The 16,751-nt window shown below is 45.5% G+C and overlaps 1 protein-coding gene across 1 annotated transcript in view; it reads left to right on the forward strand.

The window, feature by feature from the left end:
- LOC120403989 (NACHT, LRR and PYD domains-containing protein 3-like) overlaps positions 1–16,751 on the forward strand; it is an 85,159-nt gene that overhangs the window by 17,591 nt on the left and 50,817 nt on the right. The window contains exons 7-9 of the mRNA XM_039536005.1: positions 38–170; positions 1,285–1,309; positions 1,808–1,924. Coding sequence (XP_039391939.1) covers positions 38–170; positions 1,285–1,309; positions 1,808–1,924 — 275 coding nt within the window. The remainder of the gene's footprint in view (positions 1–37; positions 171–1,284; positions 1,310–1,807; positions 1,925–16,751) is intronic.

Here is a 16,751-nt window from a genome sequence, read left to right on the forward strand (position 1 = left end):
GCTGGCTTCCTGCTTTCTCCTGCTTCTCTCCTGGAAGGTTTCATTCCTGGTTGCAATAACTTCTTCCCGCAAGGTGTCTGAGATCATGGCACTTACTTCAGAACCACCTTATATGGTATTCTACAAGGATATGATCCAAATGGGGCTGCAACCTGGCATTCCTGCCCAAGGTATTTTCCCAGTTTCATACTGGCCAGGACATATACTTACCTGTCTTCTTCCCAAAGCCTCATACATCCAATGAGGAATGTAAGTTGCATGCCCTGGAAATCAGAAGGGTGCTGGCCTTCTATGTAGACAGGACAAAGCCATTCTGTAAGTCAACGCAGTTGTTCGTTGTGGTGGCAGACAGAATGAAAGGTCTCCCAGTGTCTGCTCAAAGGATTCTGTCCTGGATCACTGCTTGCATCTGCTACTACTATGAGCTGGCAAAAGTGCCTTCACTGGCAATTGTGACAGCACACTCAATTAGGGCGCAAGCGTCATCAGTGGCCTTCCTGGCGCAGGTGCCAATCCAAGAGATCTTTGGGGCTGCTACCTGGTCATCTGTCCACACATTCGCGTCACATTATGCACTTACTCAGCAAGCTTGAGAAGACACTGGCTTTGGCAGAGCAGTGCAGCAAGCTGGACAACCGTGAACTGCAAGCCCACCTTCATGGACTCTTCTTGTGAGCCATTTAGAATGGAATTGACATGAGCAAGCACTCAAAGAATTAAAAACGGTTACCTAACTTTTCGTAACTGTTCTTCCAGATGTGTTGCTTATGTCCATTCCATTACACACCCTCTTGCCCTTCTGTCAGAGTTGCTGGCATGAAGAAACGGAGAGGGTGGAGGGCTAGTGGTGCTTGATATACCGACGCATGGGTGTGGCACTCAAGGGGGTGCCACAGACGACCCTACAGAGACCGCTAAGGCAAAAATCTCTGATGACCATGCACATCGGTGCACACACACCTAGAATGGAATGGACATAAACAACACATCTTGAAGAACAACTGTTACGAAAAGGTAGGTAACCATTTTTTATCTTACATTTAGTTATAGCAATACCTACTCATGTCATATTAGATAAGGTTGTGTCATCATTTGATAGAATAATAGAAACTAGTGAATGAGATCGGTTAGGTCCAAATTAGTCCACCTCAAAAGGGCTTTTGCTTATTTTTTTCCCCCATCATATATTTTCCATGCCAGTCCCTGTTAAATGTCTCCTGGATTGGGGCTTCCACTACCTTCCCTTATGGGACTGTGTCTCAGTCTTATCTCTCTCATTTTCAGGAAACCCCACTTCCAGGCATTCTCAGTACTGTTAATGGTGATGTCACTTCTACTTTGGTGGTGGCACAGGCCTGACTCTTTAGAGTGTTCATAGTCCATTATTATTTTGGATGCTACTAAAACTTTCCTGTGGAACCCAGCCACAGTAGGGAAATGATGATTTTTAACAGTTTATAACTCAGCTACACGTGAATGGAATTTAATCAGACAAGGGGAAGGCCCTTCTCTAGGCTGAGGGCTCCGTGCCAGATTTCAAAGGGCTGCTGCAAACAATCAAGGTGTTTGAGCTTCTCAAATAAAGGTCAATGGAATATTTAAAATGGGTAGCGTTAGGTATCCCAAATACAGGGATCACTACCAGCTCCACATATAAACCTGCTACCAGTCATAAGCCAACCACTAACTGCCTGAGGTTAGGAGAAACTTCCCACATGGGCAGGTTGCTTGATAATTGTCTGTTTTAATTAACCCAAATTTGACGCACAACTGCTATTTACTGTAGAGACCTCTCTTCTGTTTTCAGTGCAAACCAGCCCTTGACACATTTGGATGAGGATGAAAAGGCCTGCCAGAGTAATCTAATAAAAAAAGAGCTGGTGGAAGGATTGAAGCATCCAAACTGCAAAGTGCAGAAACTTGGGTGAGTAGTATGATAGTTTTACCTTTACTTGTGAATTTGTCTTGTTATAAAAAAGACAGAGGCAGCTGCCAGGTCAAAGAGCTGGTGCCCAATTTCCCCCCGCCCCCCAACCCCCGTATATACTCAGGTACTGTGCCACAAGTTTATTCAATAGCTTCCAATGCCTTAAATTCTCTGAAACACTGACATGGGAGGGAAAAAAACAAACAGCTGGATTCTCTGTTAGAAGATGACAAATTTGCAATTAAGAATGAAATTGTATTAGTCTCATACATAGGTAGTCTAATACCACTAGTTTGGAAAGGACTACAAAGAATTAGCAAGCAGTCCAGAACCCAGAGAGGGAAGATAGAAATTAAGGACAGATGAAAGATTGCAAAATCTGAAGACCAACAATAGCCTCTGAGGAAGCTGATATGCACTTTGAAGTTGTTTGTGAAGGAGTGGAGAGATGACCAAGTTATTGCAGTTTACAAATTTTCTCATAAGTTACTGTGTTTCTCTCTGTCCACTGGATGAAACAGACTGCCCAGACCTGCTGGGAGATGATTGCTTTGAGGCATTTCTTTGTATCAGTCTAGGACAGACGTGGTCAAGCCATGGTTTGTGAGCCATTGGGGCTTCTGCCCCATGGGAGGCGCTGGGGCAGAAGCCCCTAGCCCCACCACCCTGCCATAGGGCAGAACCCCTAAGCTTCCACCCTGCCCCTCAGTCTGGTAGGCAGAGAATGGGGGGCAGGGACTCTGGGAAATACTTCAAGAGAATTTAAGCTGAGCTATTGTGAGTGAGACCAATAGAAAGAGAAGCTGTCACATGTGCTTTATATCAGGAAATTGTCATTCTGTATTCAGACATTGTGCTGTGCAGACCTCATGTGCTTGCGATCTCCCTGCATTCTGCAGAATACAGGCTGTGTTTACTGTTCATAAATTGCATTTGAATAGTTTTAGATTTAAGTGTTAATCCTACTTTAATTTTGCGGATTACAATGAAATCTTCAAATTGTAAGAAACACAAGTATAAAGAAGAAAACGGAAGTTTTAAACCAGATTGGGAGAAACATTTTGCATTCACCATTACAGGTGGCAAATCTCTGTCTTATCTGCAATGCATAGCTTACTACAAAGGGAGCAACTTGAAACATCACTGTGACTCAGTGTGCCTAGGGCAGCCCTCACTGGAAATGCCAAGGTCAGGGAGGCTGCAAAAGGGAGAGCAGATATACTCCCAGGACTAGTGGGTAACACTGAAGTTAGACTCCTCAACCAGTTACAAACTGTGCTTCTGATCTCCCACACTGGTTATCAAGAAGCAAAAAAGAAATTACACAGACCGCTTTATTGCATTCCAGTACTCTGGCTCCCAATCAGCACATAGGTCCAGTACAGTGAAGTTATTTAAAAAAAAACTCTTACATATACAAAATGTTCTTCTGACCCCAAAGGGTCACCCACGTCGCCAGGTTTGGATCTTACCCAAAATACCATGCTGCCAGCCAATCCTTTAGTGCCTAAAACTAATGGTTTATTTTAAAGAAAAAAGAACAAGAAGAGAGATGTTAAATGGTAAAACAGTCACATATATACAAAGACTTCAATGTCCATCAGGTTCCTAGCAGTATTGGTGAGCTTGTGGTCTTGAAAGTCCCTGAACACATCCACAGCTTGGATGGGTTATTCAGCCCTTTGTTCAAAGCTTCGTTTGTAGAAAGGTGACTCCAGAGGTAAGAAGGCAGGAATGAAGACAAAAAGCAGAAGATGCAGCTGCCTTTTATAGTCTTTTGCCACGCAGCTTGATTTCCTTTGTTCCAAACACAGGCTGCCCAGCACATGGCCTGGAAGCCGTAGAGTTCTGTCCATAGGCATGCCCTGCTGAGTCATAAGGTGTATCCCTTGTCTTCTCTAAGGCCTTGTCTACACTACCAAGTTTTGTCGATGAAACTATTGTCGACGCAAAAAAATTGACAGAATCAAAGTCGCCAAAGTGAGTCTGCATTTGCTTCCTGTGTCGACAGATTGTGTCCACATTCTGGGCACTATTATTGACAGTGTGAGTAATGCACTGTGGGTATCCCACAGTCCCTGGTGACACCATCTGTTGCTAGGTGTTGTGGGAAGGCGGAACTGGAGCGCAGCGCATCTTGGGATGTGAAAAATGTACCGTCATGCACCGCTTTGTGTCCCAGCCCTCCAGTGGTTTCTGGCTTCCTTTCGGGACGTTTTTCCAACTGTCAGTCTTTGCAGTGCGTGCCAGCATCTGCAGTGAGAAAGGATGGATCCTTCCTATGTGCTGTTAAGTGCCGTGAGGACATCGCGTATGGCAGCACAGTTACTCACAAAGTTTTTACTGACAGAGGACAACTCGCAGGTGCCCAACATTCTGCATGATATGGACAGCAGCAACTTATCAGTGCTTTTGGCATTCACAGAGCAGCTGCATACGGCAGACCGTCGCTTTTGGACTCAGGAAACAAGCACTGATTGGTGGTATCGCACTGTCATGCAGGCGTGGGATACAGAGCAGTGGGTACAGAACTTTAGGATGCATAAAGCAACCTTCCTGGAACTATGTGCTGAGCTGGCCCCTGACCTGTGGCGCAAGGACACCAGAATGAGAACTGCCCTTTTGGTAGAGAAAGGTGTTGCAATCGCTATGTGGAAGCTGGCGAATCCAGACTGCTACCGGTCAGTTGCAAATCAATTTGGAGTGGGGAAGTCCACTGTTGGGGCTGTATTACTCTAAGTGTGCAGGGCAATAAATCACATCCTGTTACGGAGGACTGTGACTCTGGGAAATGTGCATGAAATAGTGGATGGCTTTGCAGAGATGGGTTTCCCTAACTGTGGCGATTGATGACACACACATTCCAATTTTAGCGCCAGACCACCTTGCCTCAGAATACATCAATAGGAAGGGATACTTCTCTATGATGTGGCAGGTACTTGTGGATCACAGTGGGCGTTTCTCGGACATCACTGCAGGCTGGTCTGGAAAGGTGCATGACGCACGCATCTTCAGGAACAGTGGCCTGTACAGAAAGCTGGAGGTGGGGACTTTCTTTCCAGACCACAAGATCACAGTGAGGGATGTGGAAATGCCCATAGTAATCCTGGGAGACCCAGCTTACCCCTTATTGCCTTGGCTCATGAAACCTTACACAGGCCACCTGGACAGCAGCAAGGAGCATTTTAACAACAGGCTGAGCAGGTGCCGCATGGTAATCGAATGTGCCTTTGGCCGTTTGAAAGCTCTCTGGAGGGGTCTCAATGGCAGGGTTTACGATACCGAGGATAATATTCCCGTGGCCATAGCCGTGTGCTGCACTTTGCATAAGGTGTGTGAATCTAAGGGTGAAGTGTTTGCTCAGGTGTGGAGCACTGAAGCAGAGTGCTTGGCTGCACAGTTTGAACAGCCAGATGCTTGAGCTGTCAGAGGAGCCCAGAGGGCTGCTATTAATATCAGAGAGGCTTTAAGGAACCACTTCAACAATGAGGGGCACTAACACGTCTGCTTGGGAGTTGCTTCCCTGGTGCAGCCATATACAATTTTGGGGCCCAAGATCCATGCAAGAAAATGCTTTAGAAACCTGTTCCCGAGAGTGAACTGATTGCCATATGATTTTGTAGAACACAGAATAAAAACATTGTACCATTAAAAACCTTTGCCTTTATTTATTTTTAAAAAGGGTAAGACCTCACAAGTGTGTGTAGCTCCAGCTATCATTGTCCAAGCTGTGAGAGGGGGTGGAGAGATGGGAAACTCAGGAGCGCTGTGAAGTGAAAAGGAATGTGTGGGTGTCGAGGGCGGTAGGGTTGGCAAAGAATTGTGCATGTGCATGTGCTGCAGTGGAGGTTGACCATGGATCTGCTCAGTCTGCAGCTGTATTAAAGACTTGAGCATCTCTGTCTGATCCTCCATTACTTTTATCATCTGCTCAGTTGCTTCCCTAGCAAACGTTTGATTCTTCTTTCTGTCTTGCATTTTGGCTTCCCAGCACTCTTTCTGTTCCCTAGTCTGTGTGTCAGCACGCTGCATCATCTCTCTGAACATATCTTCTTTGCTGCGTCTTCTTTCTTATGTGCCGAAGCCGGACGGCAGGGGTGTGTGGTGTGTTCCTCAAGGTCTCAGCTGCTGTGGACAATGCACAGATGAGGGATTGTTACCTTCCAGCAAATGACTGAAACATTTCAGTAACAAGGGCCTTTTGCAACTAGTAGCAATCAGTTTTTCACTGACTCTAGGTCATGGTGAGTGTCGGATCGGGGTGGGGGGGGAGGGCGGTTGTGCATATGGACAAAACAGTCACAGCTTCCAGTGCAGCTTTGCAGGGAACTCATTCTAAAATTATCCAACACTTTTCCACAGGTGGGCCCCCTAGCTGACATCTCACTGCTGCAGGCAAGCAGGGAAACCAGGGCACAACTACTGCATGCTTGTGACTTTCACCCCGGTCTATATGCAGCTCAGCTATGTGCCGCTTTGGTCCCAGCTGCAGTGATTGCTAAATGGCATGGGACATTGTTCCTACAATTGGGGAACTAATAAGACTGCATTCCCTTGGAATCTGTGGCAGAGGATTAACAACTGCCTCTTGGAAAATTTCCAGAGCCTCTCTCTGGAGGATTCCATGCAGATCTCGATGTCCATCAACACCCTGCTTGGCCATGCAGATTAGCTACACAGGACAATGTCCAGCTGACATAAAAACACAACCTGCCTCCCACTTTGATTCCCTACACAGCAACTCTCTCATCTCATCTGCTTCCTGCTCCCCAGAGAGCACTTCTGGAGTGGAGAAGAGTTCCTGGCTGCATGCCCCACCGGGAAACACTGCTGGGAGTTCCACGTCCTCTTCTACCTCCACTTCTTCATCAAGAATTTCAGCCTCTGGGTTAGCTCCTCTTTCTGCTGCCTCCGAAGTATCCTTGGGGCTCTTGGCTATGGAGGTGTGGTCACCACCGAGGGTAGCATTCAGCTTTTTATAGATGCGGCAGGTCTTAGGTACACCACTGGAGCGATGGTTTTCCTCCCTCACCTTATGGTATGCCAACCTCAGCTCCTTTATCTTCACTCTGCACTGCTGCATGTCCCCATCTTAGCCCTTTTCACACAAACCTCGAGATATCTGCCCATGTGTCCCAATTCCTACGGGTCACTTGCAGCTGGACTGAACAGACTCCTCTCCCCATATACAGATCAGATCCAACAGCTCCACGGTGGTCCAAGCAGGAGCGAGTTTGGTGCGATAGCCAGCCATGCTCACCTGGGAAGATGCCAGGACCCCTCTCCATGCTGAGCCAGGAAGCCGGTCATGGGATTTAAAATTCCCAGCACTTGCAAGGGGGAGGGGCAGATTGGCTGCAGGGCAGCAGAGTTCAAACTGATGACCAAAGCGGCAGCATGGGAATTGTGGGACACTTTCTGGAGGCCAATAAAAGAAAACAAAAAAACAACAAAAACAGGCGTATTGTCTACACTGGCTGTTTGCTGACAATAAAGGGAGGGGGAAAGACAGAAGTCTCTTGAAGGGGTGGAAGTTTTTTGTTGCCAAAACTGGGCATTTTTTTCCAACAGAAGTCCCATTGCAGTGTGTACACTCTTGCTGTTTTGTCACCAAAAGGCATTTTTTGGCAACAAAACTTGGTAGTGTAGACAAGGCCTCAATGAGTCAGTTGCATAGCTGATGTCCCTTGATGGGTCATCAAGCTGACTAGGCAGTGCTAACGCTAATCTGTCTGGGGTGTCACCCAGATGCACAGCACAAGTTTGTAACTACAGATATACCCATACATATAACTTACAATACAAAGGTGATAGAAACATAAACAAGCTTATCATATCTGGAAAATTATAACATTTTTGCAGACCCCTTACATGGCATATCTGGGACAACTCTTTACAATTTTACAATATTGATATTCATAATATCTTCAAGTGTCGTCCATACAGCATCAGTCACTACAAAATGAATCACAATAATTTTAGTCTAAATACTCTAATCAGAATTAAGGAAAGACAATCTACCCACATTAAAATTGTGTCTAAATAGTCAGACACTACTTTCGGTGTTGAGTAAGGAAGCTGACAAAACAACCAAAGTTAATTTTTTTTTATGTCATGGAATATCGCTTGTGCTAAACGTCCATATTCTGATGGAGAATTTGTTAAGAAGAATGTTGCAGAAGTGGTTGCAATTTTAGATCCAAGTAACACAAAACTTCAATGATTAATAAAGCAAATTCCAATTTCGCGCCACATTATGGAGAGATATATATTCCAGATCAGTGCTGATTTTGCAAGAAAGATGCAAAACAATCTGAAGAATTCTCTAGCATTCAGCCTAGCTGTTGACAAATCCACAGATATATGAGATAAACCCCAACTAGCGATATTTGTTTGCTATGTTTCCACAGATCTAATTGTGAAAGAAGAAATGTTGGACTTAGTGGTGCTAGAAGAAACAACCCATGGTATTGCTGTAAAGAACACACTTGACAAAACATTGACAAATGCTGATGTACTGCTAGATAAACGTGTCAGTATTGCAACGAATGGAGCACCTGCAAAGGTGTGGGGGGAATTAGGCCTTATCAGACTCTTGAAAAGCAATCCCAAATTTCTGGAGTTTCTCCCTTTCATTCATCATGATCATCTCACAGGCAGACACTTCAAGTACGAAAATGTTACAAAAATGGTCCTAGAAATTGTTAATTTTATCCGCTTGAATGGAAAGACTCATCAACAGTTCAAAAATTTCATCAAAGAGCTGGATCTTGAAGACAAACCTAACAACGTCTCTTTCTACTGTATTGTGAGGTGGTTATCAACCAGCAGTGTCTTAAATAGGTTCATGGAACTGATGGAATCTATCAGTGCTTTCCTTCAGGAAAAGAAAAAGTCCTATCCATAACTGGAAGATGAGAAATGGGTGCAGGATCTGATGTTTTTCACTGATATTATGCAGCATCTGCAAACTCTCAACTCCAAGGGAAGGATAAGATTATTTCTGATCTTACTCAGAGAGTCTTCAGCTTCGAGAACAAGTTAAAGCTTCTTCAAAGAGACAAAGTGTCAAGAGACTTCAATCACTTTACCTATCTCAAGAGTAGGGTAAACACATTCCCTGAAATCAAAGTAGAAGAAGATCACAAACTTGAGGAACACAGAGGTAAATTACAAGGACTACTTGATGACTTTGGGGCCAGGTTTGAAGACTTGTAGAAATTGAGATCCTGTTTTGCCTTTCTTGTAAACCCATTCATGGTTGATGTGATCAACGACGGCTGTCTGATTCCCCAAACCATGGTTTTGGAAACATCTACTGTAAAAACAGAACTGTTGGAAATCCAGGAGGACCAGGCTCTAACGATGATGCATAAATCACAGTCAAAGTCAAAGGGGTGGCAGGTGGGGATGGGGGAAAGACCCGGCCCCGACATTGATGGAGCATGGGCACCCCAGGCCCATACAACTCGCTGTCCCTGGCTAGGAGGTAGTGGGACATGGTGAATGGTATGTGATCCATTTGCTGGTTTGTTTTCTGTGTACGGGCTGTGTAGCTGGGCCGTGCCCCCCTGAGGAAACAGTTTAGACAGGTCTGTTTGTGAGTGCCCTGGTAAGGGCCATGCGGTTCTGACCCTTGGAGCTTTGATCAGTCCCGATGTTTGAAGTCTGAGTGGTTACTTACACCCTAGTGGTAGGGATAGAGCTGAGCTAAGCAGGGAGACTTGGTATAAAAAGTCACTTGCTAGATGAACTTGAGAGCTGCAAACAGAGGCAGCTAACAGGATAATTTTGGAGGTGGTTGGGGTAGGGGGGGTTGTGTGTGAGAGGCTCTCCTTCCAGGTTCAGCTCTACTTGTGATTTCAAGATGGCCAGTGATGGAACAAGGTGGTGACCTGCAATGGATGTGCCATGTTTTCTTTCCTGCCTGATGCCAGGAGGATTTTCCTGGGCATGAAGTGCAAGTTCGTGGCAGTGCTGGAGGAAAAGATTCTTGGATTGGAGGGACTAGTAACAGATGCTATTGAGAATGAGAGACTCTGAGAAGTTCTTATGTAGCCAGGTTCAGGAAACATCAGTACCTTAAGTTCAAGGAAGAAAAGATCTGGCCAGCAAGGAGTCAGAGAGAAAGGAAGTCAGAGGAGACCTGGCAGTTTGTAACCACCAGAGGCATGAGGTCACAGCAGCATTGTACAACATTTGGAAACAGACAAGGATGGGCAGGCTGTGGCCACCAGAGAAAAGAGGACCAGGAGGAATTCCACACAATTCAAAATTTCCAATCAATGCCAGATCCTCAACATGGAAACTGTGGAAGATAATTCTCAAGTTGTAGCTTGTCTAAGGGAATGGGGAGGTGTATGGGACACACCTGTGGAAGACAACTTGGCCCAACCTGTAAGAAAATTAAGCTTGTCCACAAAGAGTTCTCCAACCCTCCAAGGACAACAAATGATCCTTCTTGGGTGTTCAGTACTCAGATGAATTGAAAGAATATTCTGCAAGGGATGGGAGGACAACAGGATGGCGCGCTGCCTTCCAGGAGCCAAAACACGAGACCTTACTCTAAGATTGGCTTGGGTTCTGAAGCTGATGGGCAAGGATCCATAGGTGATGGCTCATATCAGCACTAATGACGTGTTGTGGCATATTGCATAGTTAATAGGTTACTTCAGGAATCTCAGAAATGTGCTGAAGAAGAAGAATGTCCACATGATCTCTGAGATCCTTTCTGTCCCACAAGTGAAGGAAGACAGAAGGCAGAAGATTCTGGAAGTGAACTGTTGGCTAGGTAAGTCGTGCAGGGTGGAGGGTTTGGGTTTTGTGGAACATTGGTCCACTTTCTTTGGGAATAGGGGACTGTATACTTTGAATGGCCTTCATCACCTCAGTAGAAGGGGGACCAATCTTCCCAGGGATAGGCTGGATAGAGTAGTCAAGGGGGGCATTAAACTATAACAGAAGGGGAGGGTAAAAAGGGAAAATAGCATTCATTTAGCACAAAATTGAGATGTTGAGAACAAAATTAATCAAGAAACCAAGAACATGAAGAGAAGAGAATCTTGAATTGCCTATACACCAGTGCCTGGAGCTGGATAATAAATAGTAGGAATTGGAATTGCTCATTTATGAGCATAAATTCAATCTAGATGGTATTACTGAAACTTGGTGGGATGATCCACACAATTGGAATATTAAAATCAATGGTTATAACCTATTTAGGAAGGATTGAAGGGAAGCGGCATTACCTGTTTCTGACTTAGAGGAAAATGAACCTCATGCCACAGTTTCTTCCATTTCAGCTTGTCTTACTCATGTCTACTATATATAGGGTGACCAGATAGCAAGTGTGAAAAATCGGGACAGGGAGTGGGGGGTAATTGGCACCTGTATAAGAAAAAGGCCCAAATATCAGGACTGTCCCTATAAAATTGGGACATCTGGTCACCCTAACTACATAGTTCTTCTAAATACTGATCAATCTTATACTTTTATCATAGGCACCAACTCTGTGGGTGCTCCGGGGCTGGCCCACTGCGAAAAAATGCTCCGGCAGGCTCCTTCTCCCACCAGTGCTTCCTGCCTGCCAGCAAGCCCCACCAATCAGCACCTCCCCCTCCTTTCCTCCCCATGCCTCCCACCCATCACGATCAGCTGTTTTGCGGTGTGCAGGAGGCTTTGGGGGCAGGAGGGAGGAACAAGGACGGGCATGCTCGGGGAGGAACAAGGCAGGAAGAGGTCGGGCAGGGGTGGAGTGGGGCCTTGGGGGAAGGGGTGGAGTGGGGGCAGGGCCTGGGGGTCGAGCATCCCCGGCACATTAGTAAGTTGGCACCTGTGACTTATAATCCTACAGATCAACTCTGATTAACATACAATGAATATAGGTAGTATAACACTGATTAATCATAATATCACGCAATAAATGAATACTAAACTAAAATCATTGGCTACACATGGCATCTCTACAGCATTTATTCCCTGTGCCTTAACTAGTGTTATTTCAGGGATCATTTCATTTATTTAAACACTCATTATACTATTGTTGTATTGTTATTGTTTTGGATAAAAGAATCTATTGAAACAACGCATGGCCAACTCCTTCCTTGATGTAATTCTACTGAACACAATTAATATAGACTGGTGATGAATTTGGTTCACATGAATTTGGCACACTGAAGTGAACTCTCCAGCAGGGGCGGCTCTAGGCACCAGCAAAGCAAGCACCTGCTTGGGGCAGCCCATTTGCAGGGGCGGCAGAACCAACAGGGGGCTCTGGGAGCTGTAGTTCCTTGGTTAGCTCCCTGCCTATAGAGCCAGCCCTGGAGCAGGGAAAGAACTACATTTCCCAGCATTCCCTTGGCCACTACCAACTGGAAAGGAAGGAGGGGGACCTCATGCGGCAGCCTGCTGTGAGTGCTGTGAATGGTAGGGATCCATATTTTAACATTCAAAAAACAGGACACTCCACGGGGAGGGAAGCCCCACCCTGCCACCATCCACTCCCTCCGACTGACCCCCACAGAAACCCCAACCAATCCAACCCCCCCCCGCTCCCTGATCACCCCCTCCTGGGACCCCTGACCCTAACTGCCCCCCAGGATCCCACCCCCTAGCTGGCCCTGCTCTCCAGATTGGCTAGTTCTAAACAATCACCTGTCTATTCTTTTCAATCTCCTCCAGGTTTCCATGGTGCCAGCTCAATTATGAGGATTATAAGACTCTCACCTCACTTCTTAGTGCAAAGCAGATGCTGACAGAGCTGGATCTGAGAGGTAATAGTTTTCGGAGTTGTATGATGAATGAAGGACTGAGTCTCCTGTGTGAAGGATTGAAACACTCCAACTGTATGCTACAGAAGCTGGTGTAAGTAACTGATGTTTTCCTTTACAATTCTCCAGTAAGTGCCCAAAATATTGCCCACTATTTTGAGTGCCACACTCAAAATATTGCCTGCTATTCTGGGTGCTACATAACGTCAAGAATACGCTAGAACTGGCCATTCTTATGTTCTTAAGAGTGTCTCAATAGGTAATTATGTGTAAGTAGATAGAGTTCCCAACCTGCCATGAGCAGAGTATATTCACACTGGGCCAAATCCTCTGCTAGTGTACATGAGCAAAACTTTTTTGAAGTCAATGGCGCTTCACCCATTCACAGCAGCAGAGAATTTGGACCAAAGGGCATAACCCAAACTTATCCCTCTCCTGGTATTTGCCTTTATTAGTAACTTACAAAATAACAAGCAAACAAAAATTCAGTCTAAGCTATCTTCTCAGTGTGGATTTTCCTAGGGTTTTTTCCCCACAGGACTGTTCGGCCCCAGCACCTTGTTCCCTCTGTCTCACAGAAACATTCCAACCTTTTTTCTGTGCTGGATGTAATAGGAGCCACCTGTCAGTATATATTACTCTGTATCTTTATTCAGGAGTCTAGCAGCTGACATTAGAGGGATGCAGCAGAAGAGCACTTCCTCCCTAGCATGTACGGGGTCCTAGAGTCTACTCCAGGGGTAGGCAAGCACTCACACTGCCCAGGTCCTGGCCACTGGTCTGGAGGGCTCTGCATTTTAATTTAATTTTAAATGAAGCTTCTTAAACATTTTAAAAGCCTTATTTACTTTACATACAACAATAGTTTAGTTATCTATTATAGACTTATAGAAAGAGACCTTCTAAAAACATTAAAATGTATTACCGGCACACGAAACCTTAAATTAGAGTGAATAAATGAAGACTCGGCACACCACTTCTGAAACTTTGCCGACCCCTGGTCTACTCCATTACACCAGAGTAAGAAAGGGGCTTATGGATAAGTAATATGAGTAGTGGTTTGAAAAAAATCAGGTTTATATTCAGTGCAAAACATCATTAATGCAACATTATAGTGGTAATTTCACACATAACAGACATAAGAAATTAAAAATTATGAGACCAGATCCTTGATCCTGGTTTGGCACCTTTATATCATTTCAGTGGCATAAATGGGCCATAAAGCCCCTAACAGGGCAGCTGTGGATTCTTCTGGCATAAGGGAATCCCTGGGAGGCATAGAGATATAGCTTGCTCAAGCCCCTGTGTAGGCATGGCCAGGGGAAAATGCATAATCACAGTGTGCTGCACCCTGGCAGTTCTGGCGAGCAGAGCTGGCCGCAGGTCTCAGAGGACAGGGCAAACCCAGATGTCAAAAGACTGTAATGGTAGCTCAGAGTCAATCTTTGCCCTGGTTCTTTCAGCAAGCTGCATGGATTAGGTCTCTACCATACTGAAGGATCTGGCCAATAGTTCCTACTGTGAGCAGAACTGAAAGCTGGTGTCATAGTTAGTATTTTGAATACATTGTCATATTTACATTTGGTGTATCTATTGTGACAAAGCTCCTCCTCTATCTTGGTGGGTCCTGCGCTTATTGGCGGATTTGCTCGCCTCAGAGATCTTCCCTTCGGGTGGAACCCACAGTCTGGGTCAACTCCTCCTGTGTCTGATCAGGAGTTGGGAGGTTTGGGGGGAACCTAGGCCTGCCCTCTACTCCGGGTTCCAGCCCAGGGCCCTGTGGATCGCAGCTGCTTATAGTGCCTCCTGTAACAGCTGCATGACAGCTACAACTCCCTGGGCTATTTTCCCATGGCCTCCTCCAAACACCTTCTTTATCCTCACCACAGGATCTTCCTCCTCAGTCCTCCAGCAGCACACTCTCTCCCTCTCAGCTCCTTGCACACGCACCACAATCTGAAGTGCACTCCTTTTTAAACCCAGGTGCCCTGATTAGCCAGCCTTGATTGGCTGCAGGTGATCTAATCAGCCTGTCTGCCTTAATTGGTTCTAGCAGGTTCCTGATTACTCTAGTGCAGCCCCTGCTCTGGTCACTCAGGGAACAGAAAACTACTCATCCAGTGACCAGTATATTTGCCTTCTACCAGACTCCTGTACCCCACTGGCTTGGGTCTGTCACACTATGCAGTGGGATGAAGTTACTGTGGGCCCCATTCTGTGTTTTTGCCGCACCTAGCACAATGGGGTCGTGGTCCATGACTAGGGCTCCTGGGCACTTCTGCCATACAAATAAATAATAGTAATAAGGGACTTTTTTTGCCTGCTGTGCATTTAAATGCTCAACCATAATGTTAAATAAACACAATTTTCTAGGTTTCAGAGTAGCAGCCGTGTTAGTCTGTATCCTTAAAAAGAACAGGAGTACTTGTGGCACCTTAGAGACTAACAAATTTATTTCAGCATAAGCTTTCGTGAGCTACAGCTCACTTCTTCAGATGCATAGAATGGAACACACAGACAGGAGATATTTATACATACAGAGAAGATGAAAAGGTGGAAGTATGCATACCAACAGGAGGAGTCTAATCAATTGAGATGAGCTATCAGCAGCAGGAGAAAAAAAACCTTTTGAAGTGATAATTAAGATGATCCATAGAAGGTGTGAGGCAAACTTAACATAGGCAAATAGATTCAATTAGTGTAATGACCCAACCATTCCCAGTCTTTGTTTAAGCCTGAGTTAATTGTATCTAATTTGCATATTAATTCGAGTTCAGCAGTCTCTCTTTGGAGTCTGTTTTTGAAGTTTTTTTGTTGCAAAATTGCCACCTTCAAGTCTGTCACTGAGTGGTTAGAGAGGTTGAAGTGTTCTCCCACTGGTTTTTTAATGTTATGATTCCTGATGTCAGATTTGTGTCCGTTTATTCTTTTGCGTAGAGACTGTCCGGTTTGGCCAATGTACATGGCAGAGGGGCATTGCTGGCACATGATGGCATATATCATGTTGGTAGATGTGCAGGTCTGTGTAGCCTCTAGGACATGGAGGATTTGGGGATATAGTGTGAAGAGAGAGGCTCCTCTCTACTCCCAACTTGCTCCTGCAAATCTCCTGAGTTCCACAGGTGACCTCCTTCCTGAGGCAGAGCTCTACCCAGGGGCGGCTCTAGACATTTCGCCACCCCAAGCAGGGCGGCATGCCACGGGGGGCGCTCTGCCGGTCGCCAGAAGGGCAGCAGGCGGCTCCGGTGGACCTCCTGCAGGCGTGTCTGTGGAGGGTCCGCTGGTCCCACGGTCCGCTGGTCCCGCGGCTTTGGTGGACCTCCCGCAGAGATGCCTGCGGGAGGTCCACCGGAGCTGCGGGACCAGCGGACCCTCCGCAGGGACATCTGCCACTCTACCACAGCCATGGTCATCTATGATAACTAACTCCTTTAGGCTCCAAACCAGCACCCATTGAAGTGGAAAGACTCCCATTGACTCGAACGTCTAGTGATCAGGTGCTTGTTGACTTGAAAAAAAAACCCTTGTTAATTAACAGGGAGAGCCACCTTCCTCTTCTGGGGCAGTTCCCATGTAGCGAAAAGCTGGTGATATTTTCCTAGACTGTTGCTGCCTCAGTTTCTAGAGCTGTAGCCTAAAAACTGCTCTTGTTCAAATGATGGTTAAAGGGTGATGTCCAGTTATCATCCTGGGAGGAAGAAGAAGAGGAGCCCTCAGGAAGTTCTTGGCTATCACTTGTGTCCATTTCTTCCTCCTCCTCAATTGTCCCTGATACATTTTAGGACAAACTCCCCAGTGTTGTATGAACAATATAAAAAAAGGCCCAATTGTAGCATACTGTACTGTATGTCTGAATTTCCAGACTTGTGTAATTAAATTCTCAAGTATATAGTTTCATTAATATAGCTACTTTTCTCTTTAAAGGCTTTATTGAGTTTTTGAAAAGACAAAACCTTAAGAGCTGAAAGAGTATTTCATCAAAGAAAACAAGAATCCCTGTGCCTTTACCTGAGCATCTGATCCTTCAAAACAACTGAACAGACCATTCATTACAG

The sequence above is a fragment of the Mauremys reevesii genome, linkage group 4 (genome assembly GCF_016161935.1).
Source record: "Mauremys reevesii isolate NIE-2019 linkage group 4, ASM1616193v1, whole genome shotgun sequence".
NCBI classification, from domain to species: domain Eukaryota; kingdom Metazoa; phylum Chordata; order Testudines; family Geoemydidae; genus Mauremys; species Mauremys reevesii.